The following is a 26,490-nucleotide window of genomic DNA, read 5'->3' as shown; positions in this document are numbered from 1 at the left end:
CTGAAAATGACTGACTGACTGACTGACCAACTCCTCAATTTATGGTTCCTCGGAATTAATTGAATATATTTACTGTTGATTAGATAGAATGATACTTTATTAATCCCAATGGGAAATTCACATACTCCAGCAGCAGCATACTGATAAAGAACAATATTAAATTATTAAATTAAAGAGTGATAACAATGCAGGTATACAGACAGACAATAACTTTGTATAATTTTAACGTTTACCCCCCTGGGATTGAAAGCACACGAGATACAAGACACATCATCACTGCCAAGTATAACTTTTAACACTTCTGAGTGAAAACGCTGAAAAGTTTCTTTTCAAATTGGATGCTGTTGTAGGTGCCGCCTTTTCAGAGCGAGTAAAACTTCTGATTTTTGTATCACATACGTTTTTACCATCGTCCTTTACACCGTACTGACACAGAAAATAAATTCCTGTCTATTATGACTGTCAGGTGTTCAAAAACTGCCGACTTTGTTACAAACTCTTATTTTTTTACCATTGTGAATTTGTGCATGGGGTTTTAATAAATGTATCATATTTTGTAATTTGGAAAAAAAATAACAAATCAGTGTAAATTTAAAATATATCCTGTAAAGAAAAACAGGTTTAACCCAATTTGTATATGTGAAATTGGAAATTTTAACATATTAAAATGTTGGTACATTTTTACTGAATCCGACTCCAGTAACCCAGTAATTACTTCTGACTTTTGACTCCACAGCCCAAAATTGGATTATGTAGGCTTAAGGCTGATTTATATTTCTCTATCGAACCTACATCGCTATGGCGTACCCACGATGTAAGCTGACACGCACCTCCTCAAAAAACCCTACGCCGACCACTACGATTGGCCAGTTAGATAGCTACGTATTTCTTGAAACGTTTTTCTGTTCATCACCTGTGGCTAAGGATCTGCGCTGGTGTCTGGCAGGTTGCCGGTTCAAATCCCATTACCACAAAAAGGGATCTCACTCCATTGGACCCTTGAGCAAAGCCCTTATCCTGAAAATTGCTTCAGGGGTGCTGTACAATGGCTGACCCTGCGCTCTGACTCCCACAGGTCATGCAAAAAGACCATTTTCCCCACAGGGAATTAACGTGTTTCAAATAAAAAAAAAAAAGTCAGCGAATGTGTGGAAAAATGTGAGGGACAAATATGTTCAGCTATGCAAGAAAATGTGTAGCAAGAGGAGCAGTGATCCTGGGGGGCAAAAACTGCCTGCCTTTTAATGGATCGTTCGCTTTTCTTGCATTCTACACACACTGCCAGGTAGTGTTCAGGGATATCGCGATGCAGACGTTTAAACTGCTTTCGGCGGTGCAGTCTACACTCATGGCTACAGTGGTGTAAACTCAACGCAGAAGTACAAGTGTGCCTTAAAGAAGGTTACATTATTTAACATTTGTTTTCTTTAGTTAGCCTTATTTACTCTGAACTGACTCTGCTGACTGCTTCACAATAGCTTTTGCTCTTTGGTGATCTGACCAGCATGCTGTGTTTCACCTCTGGAGGAAAGTCTGACTGTTTGCTTTCTTAGAGGCTGACATTTGGGTGTGAAACCAACCATCCACCTAATTTTTTTGGGACGGGACAGGACAAGGGTGGGGGGGACAAAAAAAAAAAACGGAAATAGCTTTAGCAATGAGAGTAATGTTGGTTTGAGTCCCCGGGAGCAGCCTGTTAGTTTCAATTCCTTTTTTTTAATCTGCTGTTGCCGCAATCAAAGGCCAAGTTAATTATTTGCTTCCTTACTTTCTTAACCCGTAACAAAAATGTAATTGTAGTACAGGGAGCCATCTTGGACTGTGATTTCCAGCTGCTGTTTGTGTCTGTCCTCTGGCTAAAACTGTCCTTAATTGCCAGAAAAACCATCCGGGGAACAGTTTATCATTTTTTGTCGTGCCTTTACCATTTTTGAACATGCATCTTAGAAAAATAATTCAATGCTGATCCAGAAATCTGTTTTATAGAAGACCTTTTATAGCTCTTGCAAGCAAATGAAAGAAATCTATAAAAGCAGGCCTGTCCTGTACGATATTTGGAGGAAGATGCAGCCATTAGTGGTGCTGTAGTTGCCCCCGATGGACAGACACTTTTTTGATGATGATTTTGCAAAACTGCGTTGCAAGACGCAGCACAATAATGAAGCAGTAAATGTTGTTGTCTATCCGCTCCAGGGTTCTGCGTTCAGATCCTTTCATGGAGGGAGTTTGGCCATTTTGCCCAGTGTCCACACTTGTTTTGTTCTGCATCTTTGGTTTGTACCCCATCTTTAATATGTACAGGTTAGGTTAATGAGCAGCTTATTTTTAACATACCATAACAGAATTGGGGGATATATATATATAGATATATATATATATTAATATATATAATATATAAAGGGAGGTGCTGAACTCGCCCTATCTGTAAAAGCTTCATACTGCAGAGCCCTCATCAGGCAGCACGGAAAAAGGGATGAGCATTCGATTCTTTGGAAGTGTGAACGTGTGCTGGAAAGTCGTTGCACAGTCATGTAAATCGCTATGCTCCAGCAGTGGCAGGAATTAAGGTTGACATCCGCTCCAACTAGAAGTCCGTGTAATGTGACATCGACTTAAATCAGCATTTGTTTTTCTGTGTCCTGCACAGAAGTGAGCCATGTGCCAGTAATATTCTGAGCTGACATCACCAACTTCCAAAGAACCTGGCAGCCCTGGAATGAACAGGTGCCATAACAAGTTGATAGGTTGCTAGTGATAATGAGCTCCACTGATCCACTCATAGAAACTGGTGAAGCATAGATGTAGACATTTAGATGTTCTTCAGATGGCCACAGAATTAAAGTCATTGGTGAGCTGTTTTTATTGATTGCCAAGGTGTGTTGTGCCCTCGCCAGGTCATTCGGTAATGGTGACTCTAAGAAATGTGAAGCGTCTTGACCCTGTCCCCTGTATACATGTTGATTCAGATAGGAGAGTGTGCTCACTATAACCAGCTCCTTGGTTTTGCGGACATTACAGGATAGACTGTTGTCCTGGCAGCTCTGTGACAGAAAGCAAATCTCGTCTCTGTAAGCTGTCTCATCACAGTTGTGATCAGGTTTATGATGGTGGTGTTACTTGGTGATGGGCTGTGTCTGGTCACACAGAGACTCAATACATTATCAGTGCAGAATTAGTGACACTGCACGTTTGCACATACTAGGGGGCTTCCATCTAGGAAGTACAAAATTCAGTTGCAGAAGGTCACACTGACTCTTCGTGATCAGCCCTGACAGAGTTGCATTGTTGAATGCTGAGCTTTAATCCTATGAACAGTACTCCAGTTTTTGTTATCCAGGTGTGCCTGAATGGTATGAAGCGCAAAGAATTTGGTGTCTGCTGTGGCCTGGTTGTAATGAGATGCAAATTAGAGGTGGCTAATATGGAATTCTATATTTACAGTACCTGAACATGAATCTATGAAAGCATTTCATCCCAAATAACTATGCTTCAGAATCCTGACTCCAGTTCATCCTCACTGACCAATCAATCAACCAACCAACCAATATCAGTCCAAGGGCTTAGGGCTCTACGTTGGGAGTCCATGCTGACACTAACCCAGTAATGCGTGGGACAGTACCAAGGTGAACACTGAACATGAATTCTGTTAAGGACGGTACAATCTGAGGGTTAGAACAAGTTAACTTCCTTCTGTTTTCCCCTCTTTACTTCAAATTATCACACCTTGGGTCTGCATCTGGGTGAAATCACAATGCTAGCCCCTTATGTATGGGAGTATTTAAATGGAGGCTTACTTCTTGTTAACGGAATTATTACCTGTTGTGCTAACGTCAACATCTAGTGACTGGTCAGTTTCAACACCCACTCCACGGGCAGTATATGGCCACATGATGGACAGGACGTAAGCAGCTAAGTTCTGCTTTGGGTTTTTTTGAAAATCCCATCTTGTGTATGGCGGTGGCTTATTGTGCATAGCTGAATCATTTCCCCATTAGTTTGCATATTTACCACACTCGATCATTTTTTAGGATAATCTCCTCCCAGCATCTTCTTCAGTGTCCTAACAGCACTCCCATCTTCCAAAATAGTGCTAGCTGCACCTTCTCACTCTTTGGTTGGTAGGGGCCAAGGGTTCGCGAATCAACATGCAGGCAAGATTTGGATTTCATAATCCAAGTGTGCCTGAAAGCTGGCGGAACAAAAACCAAAGAAGAAATAGGAGTGAATAAAAACAGACATTGAGAGAGCAGGCCAGTGTAGAAACAGCCACAAGGAGAGAATCTCCCCATTTCCCGGTCCTCCTAAGCCTTCCTTGTTAGGCACAAACTGATTTTTTTCTAGGTGGAGGTGACTTTTTAAAAAAAGAAATAAAAAATTGGAAGAATAAATTCATTTGGAAGTTCACTTTGTGGAAGACTTAGGAGAGTTTATTTATTGTATTCTTGTCAGCTGTTCTGAGGAAACGTGCAAGTACTAGGAACACGTGACTTAACCTGATTGCTCCAGGTAAGCTGAGGACTTTCACTTGGGCTAGCAAGGGTTAGACAGGGTGGGGGTGTTGGGGTATGTCTGCTTTCTTACTATGCAATTTGTATTATTTATGCCTGGATTTGACCTTCAGGGTTTTCTATGAGATTAAGGTCAGATATGGTGAAGATCCTAACTGCAGCATCTGAGGAAATTAAGTCTGGATTGGCTGTTATGCTCCTGCGGGTTGGTGTACTTTAGGGTTAGATATGGCAGGGAGGTACTTTTGTACTGTGTGAATGCTAGAAGCTGCTGGATTTTTAACCATGTCTACTATTTTCCCTTGTTCCTTTCTTTCCGCATCTTTTTGAAATGAAAGCCTCTGGTTGAATAAACTTTGCTACAGTCATTTCCCTACTTTGAATCAAGTTGGGGTATTGACATAACATATAGGGAAAAATGACAAAATTCAGCACATGATAGGACAAGTTAAGCTGTATTTAACACTAAAGTGCCTTGCAGAACTATTTGTCCCCCTCAATGTTTGTCCTGTTGTGCTGCATTACAACCTGGAATTAAATTAGATTTTTGAGGAGGCTAGCACCACTGGATTGACACAACATGTCTACCATTTTAAAGGTGCAAAATATTTTTGATGGTGACACAAACAATAATTAAGACACAAAAAAACCCAGAAATCCTGAGTGTGCATAGGAATTCAAGTCTCTATTAGATTAGCACACCTCACTACTGGTATTTTCATCCAGTCCTCAAGACAAAACTGCTCCAATTCCTTTGTATTTGATGGGCTGCGTTGGTGTCCTGCCATCTTCAAGTCATGCCACAGATTCTCCACTGGATTGAGATCTGAGTTTTGACAATACCATTCCGACACATTTCAATGTTTCCCTTTAAACCACTCCAGTGTCGCTTTAGCAGAACGTTTAGGGTCATTCATTGCCCTGCAGGATGGTGAACCTTTGGCCCAGTCTCACATCTCTGGCAGACTGAAACAAGTGCCCCATATTTAGTGCCATCCGTCTTTCCTTCGATCCTGAATCAGTTTTCCTGACCCCATAGCTTGATGCTGCCACCACTATGCTTCACTGTGGGAATGGTGTCCTTCGGGGTGATGGGAAGTGTTGTGTTTGCACCACACATTGTTTAACCTTGATGGCCAAAAAGTTCAAATTTAGTCTCATCTGACCAGAGAACCTTCATCCATGAGTTTGGGGTATGCGCCACATGCTGTTGGGCAAACTCCCAAATGTGTTTTCTTATTTTTTGTTCTTTTAGCAGTGGCCCTTTTCTGGACAATCCTCCTTAAATCCCCGCTGTCTGGAGTCTACAGCTTAAAGTGGTCCTGTGGACAGATACTCCCATCTTTGCTTGGCAGCCCCTTCAATGTTATCCTTGTCTTTGTTACATATTGGATTAATACCCCCCGGTCTGTGAATTTTGGTGGGTTTGTAGTCTTGCCATATTCTTTTGATTTTGTTATAATGGAGGTAATGGTGCTCCATGGGATATATATACTGCATATATTTTTTTTATAACCCATCTCTACTTCTCCACAACTTTGTTTCTGACTCATGTGGTGTGCTCCTTGGTCTTCATGTTGCTTGCTTAGTGGTTTTGCAGAGTCAGAGGCCTTTCAGAACAGGACATCATGTGACACTTTGATTGCACACAGTCGGACCCTTAACTTCTGAAGTGAATTGGTTGGACCAGATCTTATTGAGGGGTCTCACAGCAAAGAGGATGAATACATATGCACTCACAACTTTTCAGTTTTACTTAATTTTTTATACATACACAAGGTATTTTATTTTCATTCCACTTTAACACTTTGGACTACATTGTCAAGTCCATTACATAAAATCCAAATGAAAACAATTTTAATTCCAGACAACGTGACAAAACAGAACAAACACCAAGGGGTTGAATACTTTCACAAGGTACTGTATGTCCTTCATTGTATACTCCACTTTACAGCTTTCAGACACTTTGCAGGTCGATTGCTCAGAGGTGTGCAATCAATTAGCATTGATTTTTATGAAAAATAACACTAAATAATAACGGAATGTGAATGCTGAGGAACTAAGAATTTGATGTTTTGGCAGTCGTCTTCATTGGTTGTATGTCTCTAGCGATTTAAAAACAGAAAATCAATTGACTCTTTCCTGCCAGTTCCGGGCCTTTTGCGTGAGCGGCTTGTCTTTGGCGTGAAGAAATGGTTTACTCATAAGAGACGTGGGCTCCTGTTGCTTTTTAAGATGGCAGAGTCTCACCTGCTTTTTCCCCCCCCCCCATCCTGATAGGAAGACAGTGCTGCTTGAGGCCTTTTTGCAAGTTTAAGGCTGGTAGTAAACCAGGGTGTGGTAGTGCAGCCAAAAACAGTGTATTTTTGTAAATGGAGTATGCTGGTTTTGTGGTGTAAAACGTGAAATAGGAGAAGGAATTCCATTAGCATGCAATGATGTGAGCAGCAAAAAATGCATTTGATTCATTCTTCCCAGCAATTGATACCATCATTTGGAAATCATGATGGTTATGGTGAAAAGTTAACAAAGAAATTATAAAGCTATGCGAAGCACCTAATAATGCTTTCTGGAAATTGCTATCACTGTCGAATTGTGTGTATGGTGTAGAAAAAAAAATATACCCAAAACAACAAGCTCATCCTGCTTATGTTCTAAATATCAGAATTGGGATAGCATGGGTGCTGATATTTCCAGTTTATTCATCTGGTATCAAATTTTTCTTTTTTTTAAACATTAAATTGTCTGAGCAAGTCTATTCCAGCAGCACTGGGCATGAAGCAGCAACTACTGTAGTTTACTTTGTAGGATCGACTCCTGAGAGTAACGAGCAAGAGCCTACAGTTTACAAGTTTAGAATGTGAGTGGAAACTGGAGTACCCAGAGAAAAGTTCACAGGGACACAGTGCGAACGTGCCAACCCCATACAAAAGGGACTGTGATGGATGTTGTGTCCACAGCTTCCTTTTAAAGTGCTTTGGCACAGTCCCCCCTTGCTGTCCAATAACTAAACTTCACCCACCCAGCTGTCAACTGTGTAAACATCCAGGCATAGGTGAATCGTTCAGCGCATCTTCAGGCCAGTCTGCTTGGAGGCATCTGGGCAGCACCATACTTAGATAAGGCACATACATTCCATTCCAAGGTAGGGTGGTACTTGTTGGTTTGCCTGGAATGTTCCCAGCATACATTCCACTGAGGAAGATTGCATCTCCTGGCCCTCAATTCGAAATACTAAATCTTGTTTCACATTACTGTGTAACTATGAATCCCAAGTACCTAGAGTGGTGAGCAGCAAGCATGCTTCATTACCCGCTTCCATCTAAGATGGTTCACACTGAAAACCCCCTCACTATCCTGCAACTGACCCATGATGTGGAAAGAGCTTAAGTCATTCTAGTGTGACCCTCAGGATTGTCTGCATGGCAGGTGAAACCTAATAGAGCAGATTTGTTCTTTGTAAGGTGCTTACCGCATTTTGGATAGTGACTATTGCAGGTGCTTGGTATTGATACATGGTCTGATGCCATCAAATCAACTTGTCAAATCCTGCAAAATACAAAGTAATAGCACAACACCTTGTGCCTCTTATACACAAGGCAGCACACTTGCTTTTACCGGCGCTATGTGGCCTAGCGGCTAACGTTTTAGGCTCTGAAACTACTCCCTGTTCAGTCCCCACCACGGTGGTAAGTCATTTCTAATTTAATTGTACTCACATTTTACAAGTAAGACAGCTGTCAAAAAAAATAGTTGTGTGCAAGTTGTAAATAAATCTCGTGATCTACAGAACATTCAAGAAAGGAAGTTGGACCCCTGTGTAGGCTTGTGCTGACAGGAGAACTTGAAATGCTTTAAAGTGGTTGTTCTGATATTGCCTCTTTTATAAATTTTTTTTCCCCCTCTATCTTATTACAGGTATTGGGACAGCAGACGCAAGCAACGAAAAATGTCTAGCGACAGCAGATCCAGCAAAGCACTACAGGCGAGTTATTTTTTTATTCACGATGCCTGAGGCCTTTAAAGCCAGCACACCTTTTGAGAAAATTATAAATGATCAATAGATGACAGGAAAGTCATCTATCCATTTTTAAACCCATTTACTACAGTCAAGAATTATGGTGACGGATACTTATAGTGGCATCACTTGACAAAGGGCAGGAAACAACCCTGGATGAGGCAGCAGTCTTTTAATATGGCCCAATCACATGCAATCTCCTGCAACTACTCACATTGTGGGATGTGGGAGGAAGAGCAGAAAACCCCCACACACACATACACTTGGTAAAATAATCACCAAAGTCCACATCGAGACAGGGCTGGGTTTTGAATGTAGAACTCTGGAGTTGCAAGGCAGCAGCACCGACACTATGATGTCTCCTGTCTGTAATCTGAGAGTTTTAAACAGATGACATTAAACTGCCCAGTATTCTGGTGAAACAGCTCAGCTTTTTAAGTCATTAATTAGAAATGAATTATGGGGACACCCACTGAATAGCTAAGTGTTACTTCCCCAAGTCTGCAGTTCTGCTTTTCCTTAGTTTCAATTACAGACCCCCACACTGACGTAACCACAATTACTGTACTGGGGTTACAAATGTCAGCCCGTGCCTTATAGTTAAATGCCTTGATCTTCCAAATCCAGTGCTCAGACTGCTGACACCTGGTGTTCAGCAATTATCTGGTAATTGGTGCAGGCACATAGTTAATTATACAATTACAAACTGATTATAAGGCTTTGTGCAAACTGAATATAAGAGAAAGAATAATTTATATTTATTGCTGCTAAATTCTATATTTTTCATTTAACACAACATTCTTCAACCTGCTTAATCTGATTAAGGGTCATATGGCCTGAGACTATCTTGGCAGCATAAGGCTGGAATCCATTCTTGAATGGGACACCAGTCTATCATAGGCCCCAGTCAAGCATAAATCCATGGGGCCAATTTGGAATCAATTAATTAATTACCAATCAATTAATTTGTGAATTTCCCCTTGGGATTAATAAAGTATCTATCTATCTATCTATCTATCTATCTATCTATCTATCTATCTATCTATCTTAACACGCATCTTTAGGATGTGGGAGTAAAACACAATGAGGTTCACATAATAATAATAATAATAATTTTTTACATTTATATAGCATTTTTCTCACTACTCAAAGCACTTCCACGCAGGGAGGACCTGGGACATGAACCCATGTACATGCAATATGCTAAATTTTATACAATTACTGTACATGCAATTTCTACACAGATATTAATGGAGCACAAGATTCAAACACAAGACAGTTACCATTACACAGCTGTGCTGTGATATTTTAATATATATTTTTTTATACTGTTTGCCCAACCAGTGTCACTTATCTGACACTTCTGTTTTGTAAATAAACTGCAGCTGTGTGATGCTACCTGTGGGTTAGAAATATAAAACTCATCACTAGTTAAAAGGTTTTTAAGTTTGGTCATTTTCTTAAGTCAGTTATTTGTTCACAGATATAGTATAAATGTTAATTTGCTACCTAAAACTGCTTTCTAAAGTGAAGCAATTTTATTAATGTTATGCAATACCCAACTTTTTATAGGGAAAGTGAAGGGAACTGAGGTCCCAACTTGAAAACAAAAACCTTAAATCTTACTGAAAATGTCCACTTTGCAGCAGCAAAAGTTTTGATTTAAGAAAACCTGCCTTCTGTGTTTCTAAGGTATGCTTCTCACAAAAAAAATAAACAGGAAATAAAAATTTTATCACAGATTCTTGGTACTGTTCTCTTGAGGTAAGGATATGCTTCCTGTATGCTTGTGTGGTCCGAGCCGGGCATCACTCCTATTAAATGTGAGCACGGTTTCTGACTAACTCCCAGTGTGGTTTTTGTGGTCCACCACCAGCATTTATATGCCTGATTTTTTTAATGAGGTCAAGTGCCATCCAATTGTGATGCATGTTAACACAGGTATAAACAGATGCTACTTTGGTTTAGCTACAAATTCTCACATGTGTCTGTATCACCATTCTCACTCAACTTGTTACTGACCCCAAGGAGACATGGTCGCTCCTCTGAAACCCATCTTAAACGGTGATACAATGGGAAACAAATACCAGTTGTTTTTTTTTTACCTCCTCTTTGCTCGATCAGCTGCTGCCGTGCCGTGTGATCTGCGTCTCACTGCACTATTCAATCTCTTGTCACTGTTACGTTATTTCACCGAGTAATATTTTCCATTTGTTTGCGCTAATGCGATCTTTACTCTCATTTTTTTGAGACATTCGAATTTTCCTACTTTCATTATCTCTAACCTGCTCTGCATGTGTATCACCGGACTTGCTTCCAAAGGTTGTAAGTATGACGTGACTTGACCGTCTCGCGGAACGTGAAAGTGTCTCTCTGTCTCTCTTCAAAAGATCACGTCTCGTCTCCACGAAAAAAGTCTCATATCGTTGCAACTTTTTTTTTTTTTATAATAAAGAGATATGATGCCTATTGTCCAACTTATGCTGGCCTAAATTAGGTATATAAAGTGCTATTTCTGGGTTTCAAAAAAATAGGAGTTCAACAACCCTAGAACTAAAAGAAGTCAAGGGAAACTCATTTTGGTCCGTGCAGTGTCCTGTCATCTCTTTAAATCTGGTACAACTGCTTCAGCACTCTGGAACTGAAATATTAGAAAGGTGAACAATTCAGTCCTCCTTCATTTCTTGCAGAAATTTGTTGTGATGAGGCAGTTGTGAGACAGAGTGTCCAAATTCTGTGGAGAAGCTGAAAATTCCAGTAACTTCAATCTCTTCTTGCTATCCTACAGCCTTTACCTCATGGAATAATTCTGCATCTGTAATTAAAAATTTAGGCTGACCTTTTTTTTTTTTCTTCTTTTTAACCTCACAGGTGAAGAGCGAGTCTGGGGAGAACGTACCCATCCTTTCAGATGATCAGCTGATGTCCCTGACTGTACGAGAGCTGAACCACCACTTGCGGGGCTTGTCGAAAGAGGAGGTCCTGCGGCTAAAGCAGCGTCGTCGTACTCTAAAGAATCGAGGCTACGCAGCAAGCTGTCGGGTGAAGCGGGTCTCCCAGAAGGAAGCGCTGGAGCAGCAGAAGCAGGAACTGCAGCATGAGGTGCAGCGGCTCAGCTGGGAGAATGCCAGTATGCGCCAGGAGCTAGATGACCTCAACGCCCGATTTGAAGCCCTGCAGAGGTTTGCACGCTCTGTGGCACACGGGCCAGTTACGCCACATAAAGTGAACAGCACCAGTGTCATCACCATTGTCAAGTCAGGAGTGCAGCAGAACTCTTAGGATGAGATGACAAATGTGGGCTTGGGGAAGGGGTGGGTGGGGTGACCAGAAGAGAAAGTGTGAATGAGAGGAATCTCCATGGCAAGGTGTTTCCAGGTAGTGGTTGAACACACTGTACTAGACGTTGCTAGCCAAGTAAATGGCATTTTTTTGGCTACAGAAAGTGAATGCACTTCCTTAGCTTATCCTATGAATGTTTTCCCTCTGTTAGAAAGCTCTTCCCACCCAAGCAATACTTCATTTGGCTGAATTGCCCCAGATATTTTTGAAAGAATTGTTAAGGACTTGTGGGATTACAAAGTGACGTTTAATGACTAAAATGGCAACTGTATTCTAGCCATCCTACACAAAATGAACTATAACTAATCCAGAGAAAGACAAGATGCCATCTGCTGTAGGAAAACAATGACAAAGGGATGTGAGTAAAAGTGCCAGGTCTGTTTTGAAAAGGCTTGGCAAACGCTCCCTGCTGTATCGGCTTTGCCTTTAGACAATAGAGGGTGTCTGTCTTTAGCATTATGAGATCAGTTCTTGTGTGTCTGTTTGTGACAAAAAACTGTGCAGCCTTAGAATCTAGACAGTTGTGCCGAGTTGTTGTGAACATTCTTACAGTGCATTACGTTGTGCAACAAACAGGAATCACTATTGCCAAGAAGCAGGTATCCATTTTACTGTCCCTTATCTGCTGTTCAAACTTGTACTGCTAGGTTAATCAATAGTCAACGCTAAATTGGCTTATTGTGAGCGGCAAGGTTTTTTACCCTCTATGACAAATACAATTTGTAATAGGGCTGCTTTAATTGTCATATTCATTTATATTGCAATAAATATGGTAATACCGAATGTAGGCACATTTAGCTCTTTGAGGTTCAGGCTGATTATCAGAAAGAAAACAGAACACAACTACTTTACAAATTCTTCTTATATTTTGTGCACTTTGACTCATTTTAAATGATTTATGAAAATATTAAAAATGTCTGAATGAAAACCTAATCAATTCTACCAAACGTTTCAGGTTGAAAGTAAAGCCCTTAAAGATGCAACAAATGATGCACACAAGACGTTCTAAATTTCTGAAGGTAAACATGCCCACTACTTCCCAGCACTCTCAGTGAGATGTTGCCCTATACCATATTTTCTAACACAAACCTTTGACTATATTTACATTTTCAGCCAATTTGGATTCCTTGTCACATACAAGACTGGTCTATTATTTTTCTGTACCCAATTCAGACTGATGAGGTCTGAAGCCTATCTTAGAAACTTCAGATGCAAGGCAGAAGCCAGGTCTGGCCAGGGTGCCAGTCCATTATGGGGCCAATTTACAATCACCAATTAAAAGCCACTGTTTCATTAAGTTCTCTTTAACACACACTAAGTCTAATTAAGAATCAGAAATGCCATCATTTTAGTACACTCAAATTATTAATGATTGTGGAGTCAAATGTGAAGAAACACACAGTTCAACTGAACAAACACAGGAGAGAATGTCATTAATGTGCAAGATTAAGATACTAAAATAAATTCCAACCAAGTGACTTTCACTGGCTAAAATGACACATTTTGACACACTTAACAAACTACTTTTTATAAAAAATAATAAAAAAAGTTTTCATAGCTTTATGATTGAACTCATTTTTGAGACTGAAAGATGTGGCTCAAAAGGCCTGGCATGAGTTAAAGAACAGAATGCCATGCACTGTTTCTCTGCCTCTAACTAATGTAATTTAACTTTCAATCATGCTATACTGGAGTGGCAAGAAGAAATAAAATCCCTAAATACCCCTTTAGAAAACAATTCACACAAACAACAGTGCCATTACGTAATCCAGCAAGGCTCTGCTGACCCCTGCTGGTCAATCCAGTGTGTTCATCACCTCTCAGAGATGAGCTGGAGATTCCTCAGCCCCGGTGTGTATGAGTATCTGTGTTCCTCTGTCGGCCAACTTTGCTAGAAAGTGAAGATGCATCGGCGGTGGTGGATACGTTAACGGCATCAACGTCAGTTCATTTTAGACTGGACTAGGGTGCAAGTGTTAGATGTTTATCCAACTCATCCTCCCAAACCACTGCCCCAAACAGGGGAAAAAAAAAATGTGGATTAACATTGCTGTCCTTGGTCCTTTCCTTTTAAGTGAGGGGAGGCCCATTTTGTTCTGTGCGTGTTTTTTCAATTTATTTTTTTTAATTTCTATTTTTATAAATGGACAATTTGTGAATACAAGATGATTTTAGCACTAAAGCAAACTCTCTGTAACAGATGATCTAAAACCCACAACACCTTTATCATTCAATAGCAGGTAGATGGTTGTTACTTATAAAATAAGACATTATTTATTATATAAATCCGAGTCTATGGCATTAAAGGATAAAAATGATCTTTCTGGATACAGCAGTTTCTTCATCATATTAATTCCTAGTAAGGTGTTTTGCATTGAGGTTCTTTCATTTTAATTATTTGTAGAGAATCATCCTGGTTTTTATTTGTAGTTTGCTGTGCAAAAGAAGAAAAAAAAAAAAAGACGAAAAAAAGTTTCGATTCTGATGCAGCTTGTGCCGTATGCTATTTGTGCTTCTGGCGCTTTGAAGCCTCACAATCGTTTTACAGTAAGATTTAGAACTTTTTGGTTTCTGTTTTTTGACGAGGCCGATTAGACATCGGTAGCAGGAAGCCCTTAAAAACGGTAAAACATTTATATATATTTATGTACAGAGGGAAATTTAAAATATTTATAGACTTGCTTCTACAAAGAGCACTTGCAACCAATGGCAGATTAGGTTTGGGCGCAGAATGAACGTTTCAAATGTTCCACTGGGCCCTTATGAGTTCTCGAGGTAACTGCTCATTTTGCCGGTGCTCAATTTTTTTAGCGGTTTGTGTTTTTTTTTTTTTTTGCATCTATTCGAGTTACTTTTGTGCTGCTCTTCTCAAATGTTATCAGTTGCCATTCCTTTTGAAAGGTGTTAAAATAGACATTTTCTTGTAGTAGGTGATGATTTAATTTTGTTGATGGCATTTGTGCAGAGAACTACCCAGAAGTTTAGTACAATTTCTTGGGATGTGCATGGTTTGAAGTTGGGTGTTGTTGTATGAAGGTTGAGGTAAGTGAAGTGATGGTAGAGAGGATGATGGGAGAGATGAAGAATAAGGTGGGCTTAGTTAAGGAAGTGGCCACAAAGTGTTTTAGATACAGGGAATCAAAAGGACACTGGAAAGGGGGTTTCAGACTCTGTCTTTGGTAAGGCTTAGACACACATACATACGTATATATATATATAATTTCTTTTTTTTTTTTTTTGGAAAAGTCTCATTTTTGGGATAGCATAAACACGTTTTGATCAAAATCTGTCAGCAGAGGACGCAACAATCAGCTCAAATAATTGCCTAAAACCCGATGCAGTTTTAGGAAGGTGACATTCACTTATACAACAAGGGTCTCGGGGTAGGTGCTGCTGTTTCAAACTTTCACCACTTGGTGGCACTCCTTCGGTATTTGGCTGTAAGTTGCATGCAAACTGCCAGTCAGTTCAATTTATTGTCACTGTAGTTACAGCACAATGAAATGTAGGGTTGAGGTGGGAGAAACATGAAGCAACAATAGCATACAATTTTTAGACCCCCTCACTTGTGGCTGCATTACATACCCATGCTGCGCTACTCGCCATATTCATCTGGTAGGTTTTATTTATTATTAAATGTCTAGAGCTGTTAATACCACCTTGGGTTTCTGATGTAAACAAGCCCGGTCTGCTTAAATGTTGAAATCTTGCCATTGAGTTCAGCATAGGAAATCTTTCTAGTTTCCTTTTGAATAGTCTGTTTTCTGAAGATTCTTTTTATTAACGTTAAATTAATTGATTTTTTTTTCAATGTAATGAATTTATTTTCTTATCTTGATCTTATCACCAGTTGTTATGTATATGTTTATGTCTATCAGGTGTTCACAACATACATAATATATTATATCTAGAGAACTATATATAGAGAGTTAAAATAAAAAAAGTGGAACAGCAATAAGGAGCAAAGGCCTACAGACCGGTGGTATCAAATACACTTCTATTTAGTCAAAAATGTCAGCCCAGCCCAGGAAGCTTTTTTAACAGCTTTTGTTTAATATATTTGTGTACCTTTTTGTTTTGATTCTTATTTAAAGGATTGGACAGTACTGGAAAAGGAAAAACAAACAAAAAAAAAAGATAAAAGCTGTTGGTTGGAGGCAACAAATCTGGCCAGTGCCGTTAAGGATTAGTGTTGTCTTTGCTCCATTCTCAAATGTACCACGTCTAATTTTTATACCGTGATTTTTATTCTAATTTAATGTTTGTGTCACAGCTTTTGACTACATATATATATTATATATATATAAAAATATAGAAGAAAAAAGTGCTCAGATGTTATCTTTTAATAATGTGATGTTATGTGTTGCAATAGCTTTGAACTGTGCCTATTTATTACATTTTTTAATGTGACTTTTTATAATAATAAAAAATATACACTGCATGTGTCTCATTACAATTTGTATCTTTTCATGAAGAGGGTTTGAGAAAAAAAAAATGTTGGCACTTAGGAAGAAAATGACTTCTGAATTATGGTGCTACAGAAGATACTGAGAATTAGCTGGATAAAGAGTACAAATAAGGAAGTGATGAAAAGAACTGGTATGATGAAACCAATTCTGGTGGAGTCTATACTGATGCAAAAAAACAAAACTCTTCAGCCATATTGCTAGGGGCTCGGCTGTTGAAGGAGGAGAGTTTGAGAGCATGCATGGAAAGTGCATTGCCACACTCACCACACGATGATCCACCTGGTTTGGGACCTAAGTGCAGTGGGTGACAAAGTGTGCAAAATTGTGGAAGAGAACTGGAAAAAAGGAAGAAGAAGAAGAAGTGGTGGATGATGTAGAATAGGTGACAGGCAGCCAAGTTGTGAAAATTAACATTAAAAAGTTAAAGACAACATCAAATGGAAAAGAAACGACGATGCAAGATGCCCAGTTTGAAGACACCAAAGACCGCATGCAGTCATGGTCATGCCGTGGTAGTGAATGAAAATAACCACAATAGAGCAATTGTTACAAAAACTGATCAACAAGCTTGTCCACAAGCTTCCAAAATAACATTTAAGTCTGAAGTTCCTTAAAATCCTTCACTCCACCACACTACTTGGCAATTTATTCCATATGTCTGTGGTTCTCCGTGTGATGAAAAACCAAACATTTCACAACGGTATCCACATGCACTTGAAGTAATACTTGAGATCCACCATACAAATTTACTTCATTAACTTTAAACATTTCAATCATGTCACCTTTTCATCTCCGTTTGCTTACACTCCTTCAATCTCTCCTCATAGGTCATACCACGGAGTCCTGTAAATCAGCCCACTCACTCTCCTCTGGTCTTTCTCTCTTTTTTTTCCAGTAATACGGAGACCAAAACTGTATACAGTACTCCAGGTGGGTATGTTATAAAGTTTAAGCATAACCTCTTCTGACTTGCATTCCACACCTCACAATATATAATCAGTGTTATATAACTTGGGGATAATGGGGACAATCAGTTGTTTAGTGAAGTGGGCTTGTGCAGGACACTTAACAGAGCCCACTCTGTTTTAATGCTCTGTAAAATTAATTTTACACAGGACCGTATCTCTTGAATTTGTCTGGACCTGTAACATTCCCTCAATCACGAGGATCTAAACAGCTTACGAAGTGCTGGCAAGTTACCAAGAAGATCTGTGCATTTTTAAAATGTAATTCCACTCTTTTTTGAATGAGTGCGTCAGCATTAAGATTCACTCTGTCATTTTGGTACATGTGACTAGTAGACTAGGGATGCAAAAAGAAACGTTTCTCTATAGCTGATAGACGAGCTAATGTGCCAATGTCCTAACAGTCCAGCCAACAGATTTTTAAACCTGCGTTACCTTGAGCAGGGTTGTAGGGAAGCTGGAGCCTATTCCAGCAAGCACTGGGTACAAGGCAGGATAAATCCCTGGACAGGGTGCAAGTCTATCGCCAGCTGGGCACAAAGACACATATACGTACACATACTAGGGTTAGTTTGTCTTAATTTCATAACAATAACATACAAATAATAAAAACAGTTCTGGGAGAGATGACTACTTAAACTGCTAATAATACAAATAAGAACAGACTCCACTCTTTATAAATTATTCAACACAAAATGGTAACCGAGATTTAAGTTTACTGAGTAATGGGAGGTACAGCTTGTATCAAAAACAAGCAAATCTGCAGGCATTTATGATTTATTGCTAATTGAGTCATTTTAGGAGAAACTGGTATGCATTGCAAAAGCCACACAAGACCATAGAGACAGAACTGGGGACTGTGCAAAGGCATTTACGTTAATAGCAAGGGTCTTAAACTCTGTTCCTCTGCAGTTTTCTATTCCAGCCATTTTATAAATTGGTAGACAACTTACTGCTGCTAAAGAAACAAATGTTGTTGCCTTCATTTTAGCTGACTCGCATATTAAGATTCCAAAACTTGAAATTTTCCTTAGCCAGCCACAAGTTATCAAATAGCACTGATTTGTTTCAGTGGTGGTACAAATGGCTTCTTAGTTTTTGTTGCATCCAGTCTTACAAATTTATGCCAATTTGCGTTGTTAACCATATATATTTATTTAATGATGTGTTCTGGTATTGCAAAGTCAGTTCCATTACCATCCGTAATTGTCTGCTAATCTCTCCATTATATAAAAAAATCCTGGGACAAGACAAGACTTTCTAAGGAGATTTTTTTCAAGTCCCGCGAGACGAGACTTTGGCCGTAAGATTTTTTTTCAAGTCCCGCCCTCCTCTCAACCAAATTCAACCACACAAACGGTCCTCTCACCTCTCATTCGTGTGAATGCTTTTGATAGACACAGTTCTTGCTCTTTCAGCTCTAATAAATTTTAACGTTTTCCTCACTTTAAGTTCCCAATTAAAGAAGACATATTATGTCCAAATCTTATTGCAGAATTTCATCACGAAGGGTTATCAACAGAAGAAATGAGTAAACAGGCAATCCTAGCACAGAGAAACGAAGTCAAACGAATTAACGCCAAAAATGTTGATCGGTTACATGACAAATTGGTTAAATGCATATCAATAGACTATGCTGAAACAGTTGGTGGTGATCATACGGAAGATGAAAACATCAACTTACAATATCACGTAGAATATCTACAACCGTTAACACCGTCTGGTCTTCCACCACCCGAATTACTGTAGAAAGAAGGATGTATCCAAGAAAGGTAATGTAGTACATCTTCAGGGGATAACAGACAACAAAGGAGATCTTGATATGCCATTTGTATTAAAACGTTAACAGTTTCCCGTTAATTATCTTTGCAAAAAGCTATCCTAACAAATCTCAGAGCCAAACATTCAAAAAAGTCATTTTATTTAATAGAGAGAAAGAATCAAAATTCAATTACGGGCGGTTATACGTTCGTTGTCACAATGAAAGTCCAAACACAGAATCAAAATTCAATGCGATACTGACAGAAATTTAATTAAAAAAAAATGTTTTTACTTAAGTTTTACAGTAAAAGTGTAAGTTTAAAAAGGTTTTGCGTGTTCATTTCAAAGCCAAACCGAACAAAATCATATTATACAATGAATAACTCTTAACGCAACATGAAACAATTTACTTTCAAATTATTATGTTTTACTGTTTGTTTTAATATGGTTAATTACTCGCTGTAATGTAACATAGTTAGTTCTATGAAGCATATGTAACAATTCCCATGAAAGTAACAGTCTGTTTAAATTATACATCTGCATCCCCAAACACGAGCGGCAGAACTGCAAAGCGGCTAGCTGACTATACTGGCACGCTGATCCAAAAAATTAACCACTTGTCGCTTCAACAAATATAATTTTGCCTCCTCATCAAATACAACTTGATCTGATAAAATATTTTGTGAAAACAATGAACAAGGAAGGTGAAAGATTTTGATATTTGAGACAGATGTTTCCACGAATAACTGATGACAAAATAAGGAGTCATCTTTGGTGATTTGCAAATCAAAAAACTTCATCAATGAACAGCACTTTAAAGATCTGCTAGTGGGGTTGGAAGACATCGCATGGAAGACATTGCAGTTGTTGTTGATAAGGTTCTTGGTAAATACAGAGCACCAAAATACATCAACCTTGTTGACAAGTGATTCCAGCATACAAAACCATGTAGTGCAAAATGCTGCTAAAGCTTAATTTCCTATAAATTCACACTTAAGACTGTCTTCCCTGCTAAACCTGGTGGAGTAAATAGTAAAGGTGGTGAAAGGTTTCACCAGGACATTGCAGTGATGGAAAAAGCAGTGTCAGGGCAAGTGGAATGCATCAATGCTGTCCAATTACTGATAGACACTGAAATGAGAAGCATTAGATGCGGAGTACAAACAAAAATTAGTAACACAACATTTTTAGCTTAACTGTCAGCATCATTAAATGATTAAACACACTAAATTCAATAAATGTTAATTTTTAGATAGTGTCGATTTAAAATTAGATTTGTGTTCAGCTTGAAGCCAACTATCATTTTTGCAAAACTTTTTCAGAAAGTAAAACTATTGGGAAAAAATCTGTTGCCCAGGTACATTATGAAAATCTACGGGCACTGTGGCCCTCCAGGATCCGAGTCCAAGACCCCTGATTAATGGGAAGCAAGGCATACTAGATTAATTGCAGGAATTTTGTGAAAATGAAACACCCGAATTTACCATCCCAACAACACACCCATATATGGTGGGGTTAAGCAGTAAGGCATAGGTGGAGTGGTGTAGTGGCTGAAACACAGGACTTTAAATCCCAAAGACTGCCAGTTCAAGTCCCACTTCTGCCTTGCTCTGTGACCCGGAGCAAGTCAGTTGTAGATCAACTTGGATAAAAGATTCTGCCCAACATATAATAAAAGAGAGTGAATGATGGAGCCCAAACAGTAAAGGACAATCTATCATGTTTATTTTGACCCGTTCATGACATCAATGACGAAAATATAAGCAGATTCTCTGAAGCTTTATGTTGATATACAAGAAAAGAAAAAAAAAGTACATAAGTACAATGACAGTACAAAACTAGGTGTTTGTATCTCTGAGATATCATACATTATTCCAATATTTACATACAGATTCCTATTTCTTCATAATAAAATACACAAGTATTGTACACATTTTCTGGGTCAGAGTTACTGCCTCTGTTTTGAAATGGAGGGCAGCTGGGAGCAAATTGGTTTCATAATAATTATAATAATAATAATAACAATAACTACAATGACAATGACGACGATATCCCCACCTTGCAGCAGATGCTGAAGCACATGCCACAGCAAAGGACTCTGTGGGCAGCTGCTACAGACAAATGATGTCCGTGACAGAGGAATGAGACAATTGGCTACTTCCTGTTAATGTGTGGTCAACTACCCGGGGGGCCCTTGGCACCTTCAGTAGCAACACATATGATCTTTATAGACTAAGAGAACCCATCTGAAGGCCAAACAGAGGGAAAAATAAGAAAAAAATAAATAAAATATAGCAGCCCCTGGAGAATAAAGGTGAAAAAAATGGGGTGGGTTTGTCAGCTTGACGGTAGGTGCTAAGTGCAAAAGCGACCAAATCACTGTCACTGCCTGCAGCCATTTAAGTGTAGCTTAGCCACACTGAAAGACAGTAGGAAGGGGTGCTAGTGTTACCATAAGTTGCTCCTTTCTTCAATACAAATTGCACAAACAAGTATTTTCCACACTAAAATATAAAACATGCACACACTTGTAACTACAAACTGGGGATTGTTTGGCTTTTCTTTTCATTAGCACTCTAGTACAGGCAGCATTGGTTCATGGGGCTTGGGGGAGTGATTTTGGCAGAGTCAGAAAGGAGGCACATACAGTCCCAGGTGACATCATTTTGTTTTTTTCTTTTGGACTAGTTCAGGTACTGCAAGTAGATCAAAAGGAAAGTGCCACACTGCAGTCTGCACAAGTCTTACTTGGAGATTAAATTGAAAGCAATCTTCTATGAAAACGTCTCTCTCAAATGCAAAGATGTATCAACTCATGATGCATGCATTTATTTTTCACGTCTGCACCGAGCATTCAGAATCATTTTATGCCTTCTTGATTAAGGCTACTGTGCTGGCGACTTAAAAGATGAATGTCACCTGCAAGCACTAAAATGGATGGCATTCTGAAAATGAGGCTCCTATTGACAGGAGGGAAAAAATACTAATTATAATTACAGAAACCATCATGAATTATGTGCATTTCCACAAACATTAGAAGGCTGTAATATTCCCTGAAACTAAACTGGGCTCCTTTGCAAATAAGTTACTTAATTTCATAACTTGCTATTTTTAAAATATTTACATAGTATTTCAGGGCCACAACTTTTCTATACAATTGCGCAAAAGAACATTAAAAATATGCTCAGATAGCTAATATGGCTGGGTGTTAGTAACAGATTTTCCTGGCTACCATATGGATTAAGGCCAAGAAAAGCCACTTGGCGAATTTGAGGGTTTCTTTCTTGCAAATGCAATGTGCCTCGATTGGCAATCTATCTTAAGTAACTGAGCTAATTATTTCTTATGTCAAAGATATCTGGCGCTAGTTCAGGTACCTGAGGACTTGCGTAGGAAGATAAAACTTCACATCTCACAGTGCAGCTACAGCTCCTAGTAAGGTTCAGACAATATGAAAACAGTAAACCTCCAAACACCAATGGCTAAGCCGTGTCCACTTGAATCTGACACCAACTGCTGTGGAAAGGACACAGCTCAGAACTGTGACAAGACTAATGGGGAAGCTGTATTTTCTGCTCAATATACTTCACATTAAAATGGCCCTGCCCACTCCCGGGACTGGCATGAAGGTGTACAACCAAGACATATGCATAGTGAGCATAAGGAAAAGTGGGGCTTATATGGTGTTGCAGTCAAACACTGAACTAAAAAGCATTTAAAAATGGTAGACAAACTCAACAGACAAGGCTTAATCGACTGGCATTCTTCATTTTAAATTAAGAATTCTTCACAGTTCGTATTTATATTCTTAATAAGCCTCAACAGGACGAGACGTTTAGGAAGTGGATGATAGCATTCAACTTTTATAAAGCAGCTTTTGTCACCAGAAAGTCTTTCACTTCAATCACTTCAATTTTAAGAGGGGAAGGGGAAAAAAAGCACGCAGATAAAAACTCGGCATCCCTACAAGAAAGCCATTTTGCTTGCCCCTGCGTTAGGTCGCATCACCTTACATAATATATCCTGGGAAACGAGGGTCCTTAGTCACAGAGGTTAACCAAGCAAGACTTGGATCTGAGAGGTCTCACTACCCAACATGCACAAGTGGCCCCCCACAAAAAGAAGAGAGCAAGTTGCAAAGATGGGGGGGAAAAAAAGAAAGAAAAAAAAAGTGGAAGGCAGTTGAGGACACTCAGAATTCATCATCGGAGCTAAGCAGCAGTGTCTTCTCAGTGTCACGCAGGCTAGCGACACTGTGGGTCCTGGAGACAGCATGCCCATTACGTTGCCAGGTGGGGCCCTGCTCAAGTGTGGACTGCTGTGTGTACTGCTGGTAGGCTGGTGAGAAGTTGTGGATAGCATCTTGAACAATGTCTCCAGGGTTCATAGTCTCTTTGAGGCTGCTGGAGATGCTCTTCATCGGGGCACAGCGGCCTGTAAGATGGGATTTGAAAGATAAGTACAGCAACACATGAAAATTCTGGTAACGTCAGGTGATCAATCTACCATTTCCACTGAGAAAAAATGCTTGTTTAGCAGCTAAAAATCAGAATAATGGTTTTATAAAAGCTCTGTGCTTAAAGTAGGACTGCACCAAACACATGAATACTATATAGTCACCCATATAGTGAAAACTTTTTTTCAGTGTGGGAAACACTGTCCATATATCAACTAGTAATAATAACAAAATCACTCCTTGATGATCAATGTAACTCTTCTATCAACAACACTGAATGGATACATAATGGCTAGGTACCTCTATCTGTAAGTGAGCAGAGAGAGGCCACATACAGTAATTGCTGCACTCCACGATCATATTCTAGGAACTGAAGAAAGAATTACTCTGATGCTGGTATGATTCAGAAAAAATAATGGTGGGAAGGATGAAAGCAATATGTAAAATCAAAAGTTAACAGCCAAAGAACTGTCTACTGCACAAATGCTTACATATAACATATTCAGAAGAATCACCACCCACTGTATAAAGAGTAATATACAGAGGCTCACATAAACCAGCTAGTCAAGCCACGTCTCCTACAGTGATGCTAGGGATGCACGATAAACTGGCCATCATGTCAGTACCAGCCAATAACAGAGTAAAAATAGTTTATTAATATTAGACCAGCTATTAAATTTACAGATACCAGACTAACAACACATTAAATCGAACTTACAGATGCAAGAATGCTCACAAGACACAATGCATTTTTGTAGTTATTTTCACCAAGGCGGCTAGGGTCTGCTAAATAGAAATATTTAATTGTTGTTTTAAAAAAAAAAAAAATAGTTATATTGTACATAATTATATAAATCAGTAAATGTCAGCATCTACATATCTAATTAAATCTTTGTAGCTATATACTGCGCATTCCAGCATTTTAGTTTCTTCATGAGAAACTTTATTGTTGATGGTAGAATTGACATAGTAGGAACACGAACATGCATTTTAACCATGCCCTTGAGGAACTGTGGTCATTGGAATGGATGTCATAGAGCTTTTGACATTTGTCATCTCCTCCTTTGGCCACCCTACAACACTGCTGCAGTACTTTGGCTACCAGTGGCTCCACATTCTCTCCTCTGCTTCATTCACTGTCTAGACATTCATTCCGCTGACTTAACCTCACTTAGGCTCAGGGGCAACACCATCTGCCTTGTTTTCCCAAATTCTGTGAGATCCTAACTAGGATGCATAAGGAGACTTGTCGGTGGTCACATATCCACACTATTAGACTTGAGCAACAGAGTAGCATCTCTGAAGTGCTTGTAGGTAAGGACTCTCTATTCATACCACCACATTCTGTATTATCAGAATAATCAGAATATCTTTATTGTTATTGTAACAAATACAACGAAATTAGGTGCAGTCCGTGCGGTGTCAAAATATAAATAAATATAATTACAAAAGGATAAGAAAGGAATAAGATGAAATAAGGTAGAACACAAACATTCAACATAAGACCTTAAATTGCACATGAAACACTTGCACAAGATGTCATCTATTGCACTGCTGCATTGGAGGTGATTAGGTGGCATTTAGTGCCCTAATAGCAACAGGGTATAAACTGTTATTCAGTCTATTAGTCTTTGTTTTGATGCTCCTATATCTTTTGCCTGATGGCAACAGTTGGAACATGTCATGAGCGGGGTGTGAGGAGTCTTAAGATGTGTTCCGCTTTCCTGACAGAGTGCTAACCCTAATGATTCTGCTACATGGCATTTCTACCCTCTTTATAATTTGCATTTTATTTTTTTAAAGATATTACTTTAAGTTTTTGTGACATACTGGGCAAATTATACAGATTACTTTCTAAAAAATAATATAACTACAGTATACATTTTATAAGCTTTCACATAATAATGTTGCATTGTACAGCATACACAGTATCAACAACAGAAAAACATGGCAGCACTCTAGCATACTGGTGGTGGCTTCTTTATAAAGGAGCTTAGTTTTTAGATAATTCATTAACTAAATAATGATTAGTTAACAGCAATGAAATTTTAATCTACAGTATGTTCAATAAAATGCTGCAGTCTGTATTTAGTAAGCTTTGTACTTATATGCGTAACCTGGTTATGAATTATTCTTTAATGTACCATAGATTTTATTTCAACTTATCATGATTTTTATTACGTTTGCTTTTCCTTTTTTTTTTTTTTGACTATCATGCTTTATCAGTCTTTGACAGTGTTTTTTTTTGCTTCTGCAATATTTCTAAAAAATGTCTTTGTTTCTACAGATTTCTAACAAAAAAGGGGGTGAAACTCCCGATTGGTTTAATGCATAAAAGCAATATTATCTTAAAAGTTTTAAGAAGCATTACCACACCCTGGCACTTGAAAACCCCACAAATGTGGGATCTCCAGTCACACCTTGGATTCTGTATTGTGCCCTCCTTAAACATGCACCTTCAAATTTCTTCATGCTATGATAGCACCTGGTGAATATAACAGCCAGAGCGCACAGAGTATTTCCACTACAAATAAGGCTGAGATAAAAAGTTCATCCCTTCCACTGCACTCATCCTTGTACATTCTAGTGGGAATTTTGTGGCACAGCCTCAATACGTGCTGAAAAATTATTTAATACAAGGTAAATACAAAACTATTGTATGTCTAATGACTGGTGGTTGTTGTCATTATAGTAAATAAAAGATTGCATGAAGGAAGTAATAAACTGAGATGAGTATCGGCAGATACAAAACTGAGAAGATCAATTATCATTATTGGCCTTGAATTTGAAGAACTCAGTTTTGCATATTTACTGACAATCACAATTTCAAGATGACTATACCATCTCGGTAATAAGAAATACATTTTCATGACACTAAACAAAAACAAAATCTACACGCAGGACGTGCACCATACAGAGACAAGACAGGTACAGCATGAGCATGCCGATATGCAGTTTGTCTGCTTAAAAT

General features: G+C 38.9%; 2 protein-coding genes across 6 annotated transcripts in view; one reads left to right on the top strand and one right to left on the bottom strand.

Moving 5' to 3' along the window:
• Positions 1-16,011, top strand: part of LOC114661855 (transcription factor MafK-like) — a 31,364-nt gene extending 15,353 nt beyond the window's left edge. For all 4 annotated transcript variants that reach the window (XM_028815069.2, XM_051934624.1, XM_028815068.2 and 1 more), the window contains exons 2-3: positions 8,427-8,493; positions 11,398-16,011. In XM_028815069.2, the coding sequence (XP_028670902.1) occupies positions 8,458-8,493; positions 11,398-11,808 (447 nt within the window). In that variant the 5' untranslated portion in view covers positions 8,427-8,457 and the 3' untranslated portion in view covers positions 11,809-16,011. The remainder of the gene's footprint in view (positions 1-8,426; positions 8,494-11,397) is intronic.
• Positions 16,012-20,771: 4,760 nt separating this feature from the next.
• Positions 20,772-26,490, bottom strand: part of LOC114661848 (transmembrane protein 184B-like) — a 59,114-nt gene continuing 53,395 nt past the window's right edge. For both annotated transcript variants that reach the window (XM_051934562.1, XM_051934561.1), the window contains one exon: positions 20,772-23,497. In XM_051934562.1, coding sequence (XP_051790522.1) covers positions 23,256-23,497 — 242 coding nt within the window. In that variant the 3' untranslated portion in view covers positions 20,772-23,255. The remainder of the gene's footprint in view (positions 23,498-26,490) is intronic.

The sequence above is a fragment of the Erpetoichthys calabaricus genome, chromosome 12 (assembly GCF_900747795.2).
Source record: "Erpetoichthys calabaricus chromosome 12, fErpCal1.3, whole genome shotgun sequence".
Lineage (NCBI taxonomy): Eukaryota > Metazoa > Chordata > Cladistia > Polypteriformes > Polypteridae > Erpetoichthys > Erpetoichthys calabaricus.
This window is presented reverse-complemented; position numbering and strand designations above follow the sequence as displayed.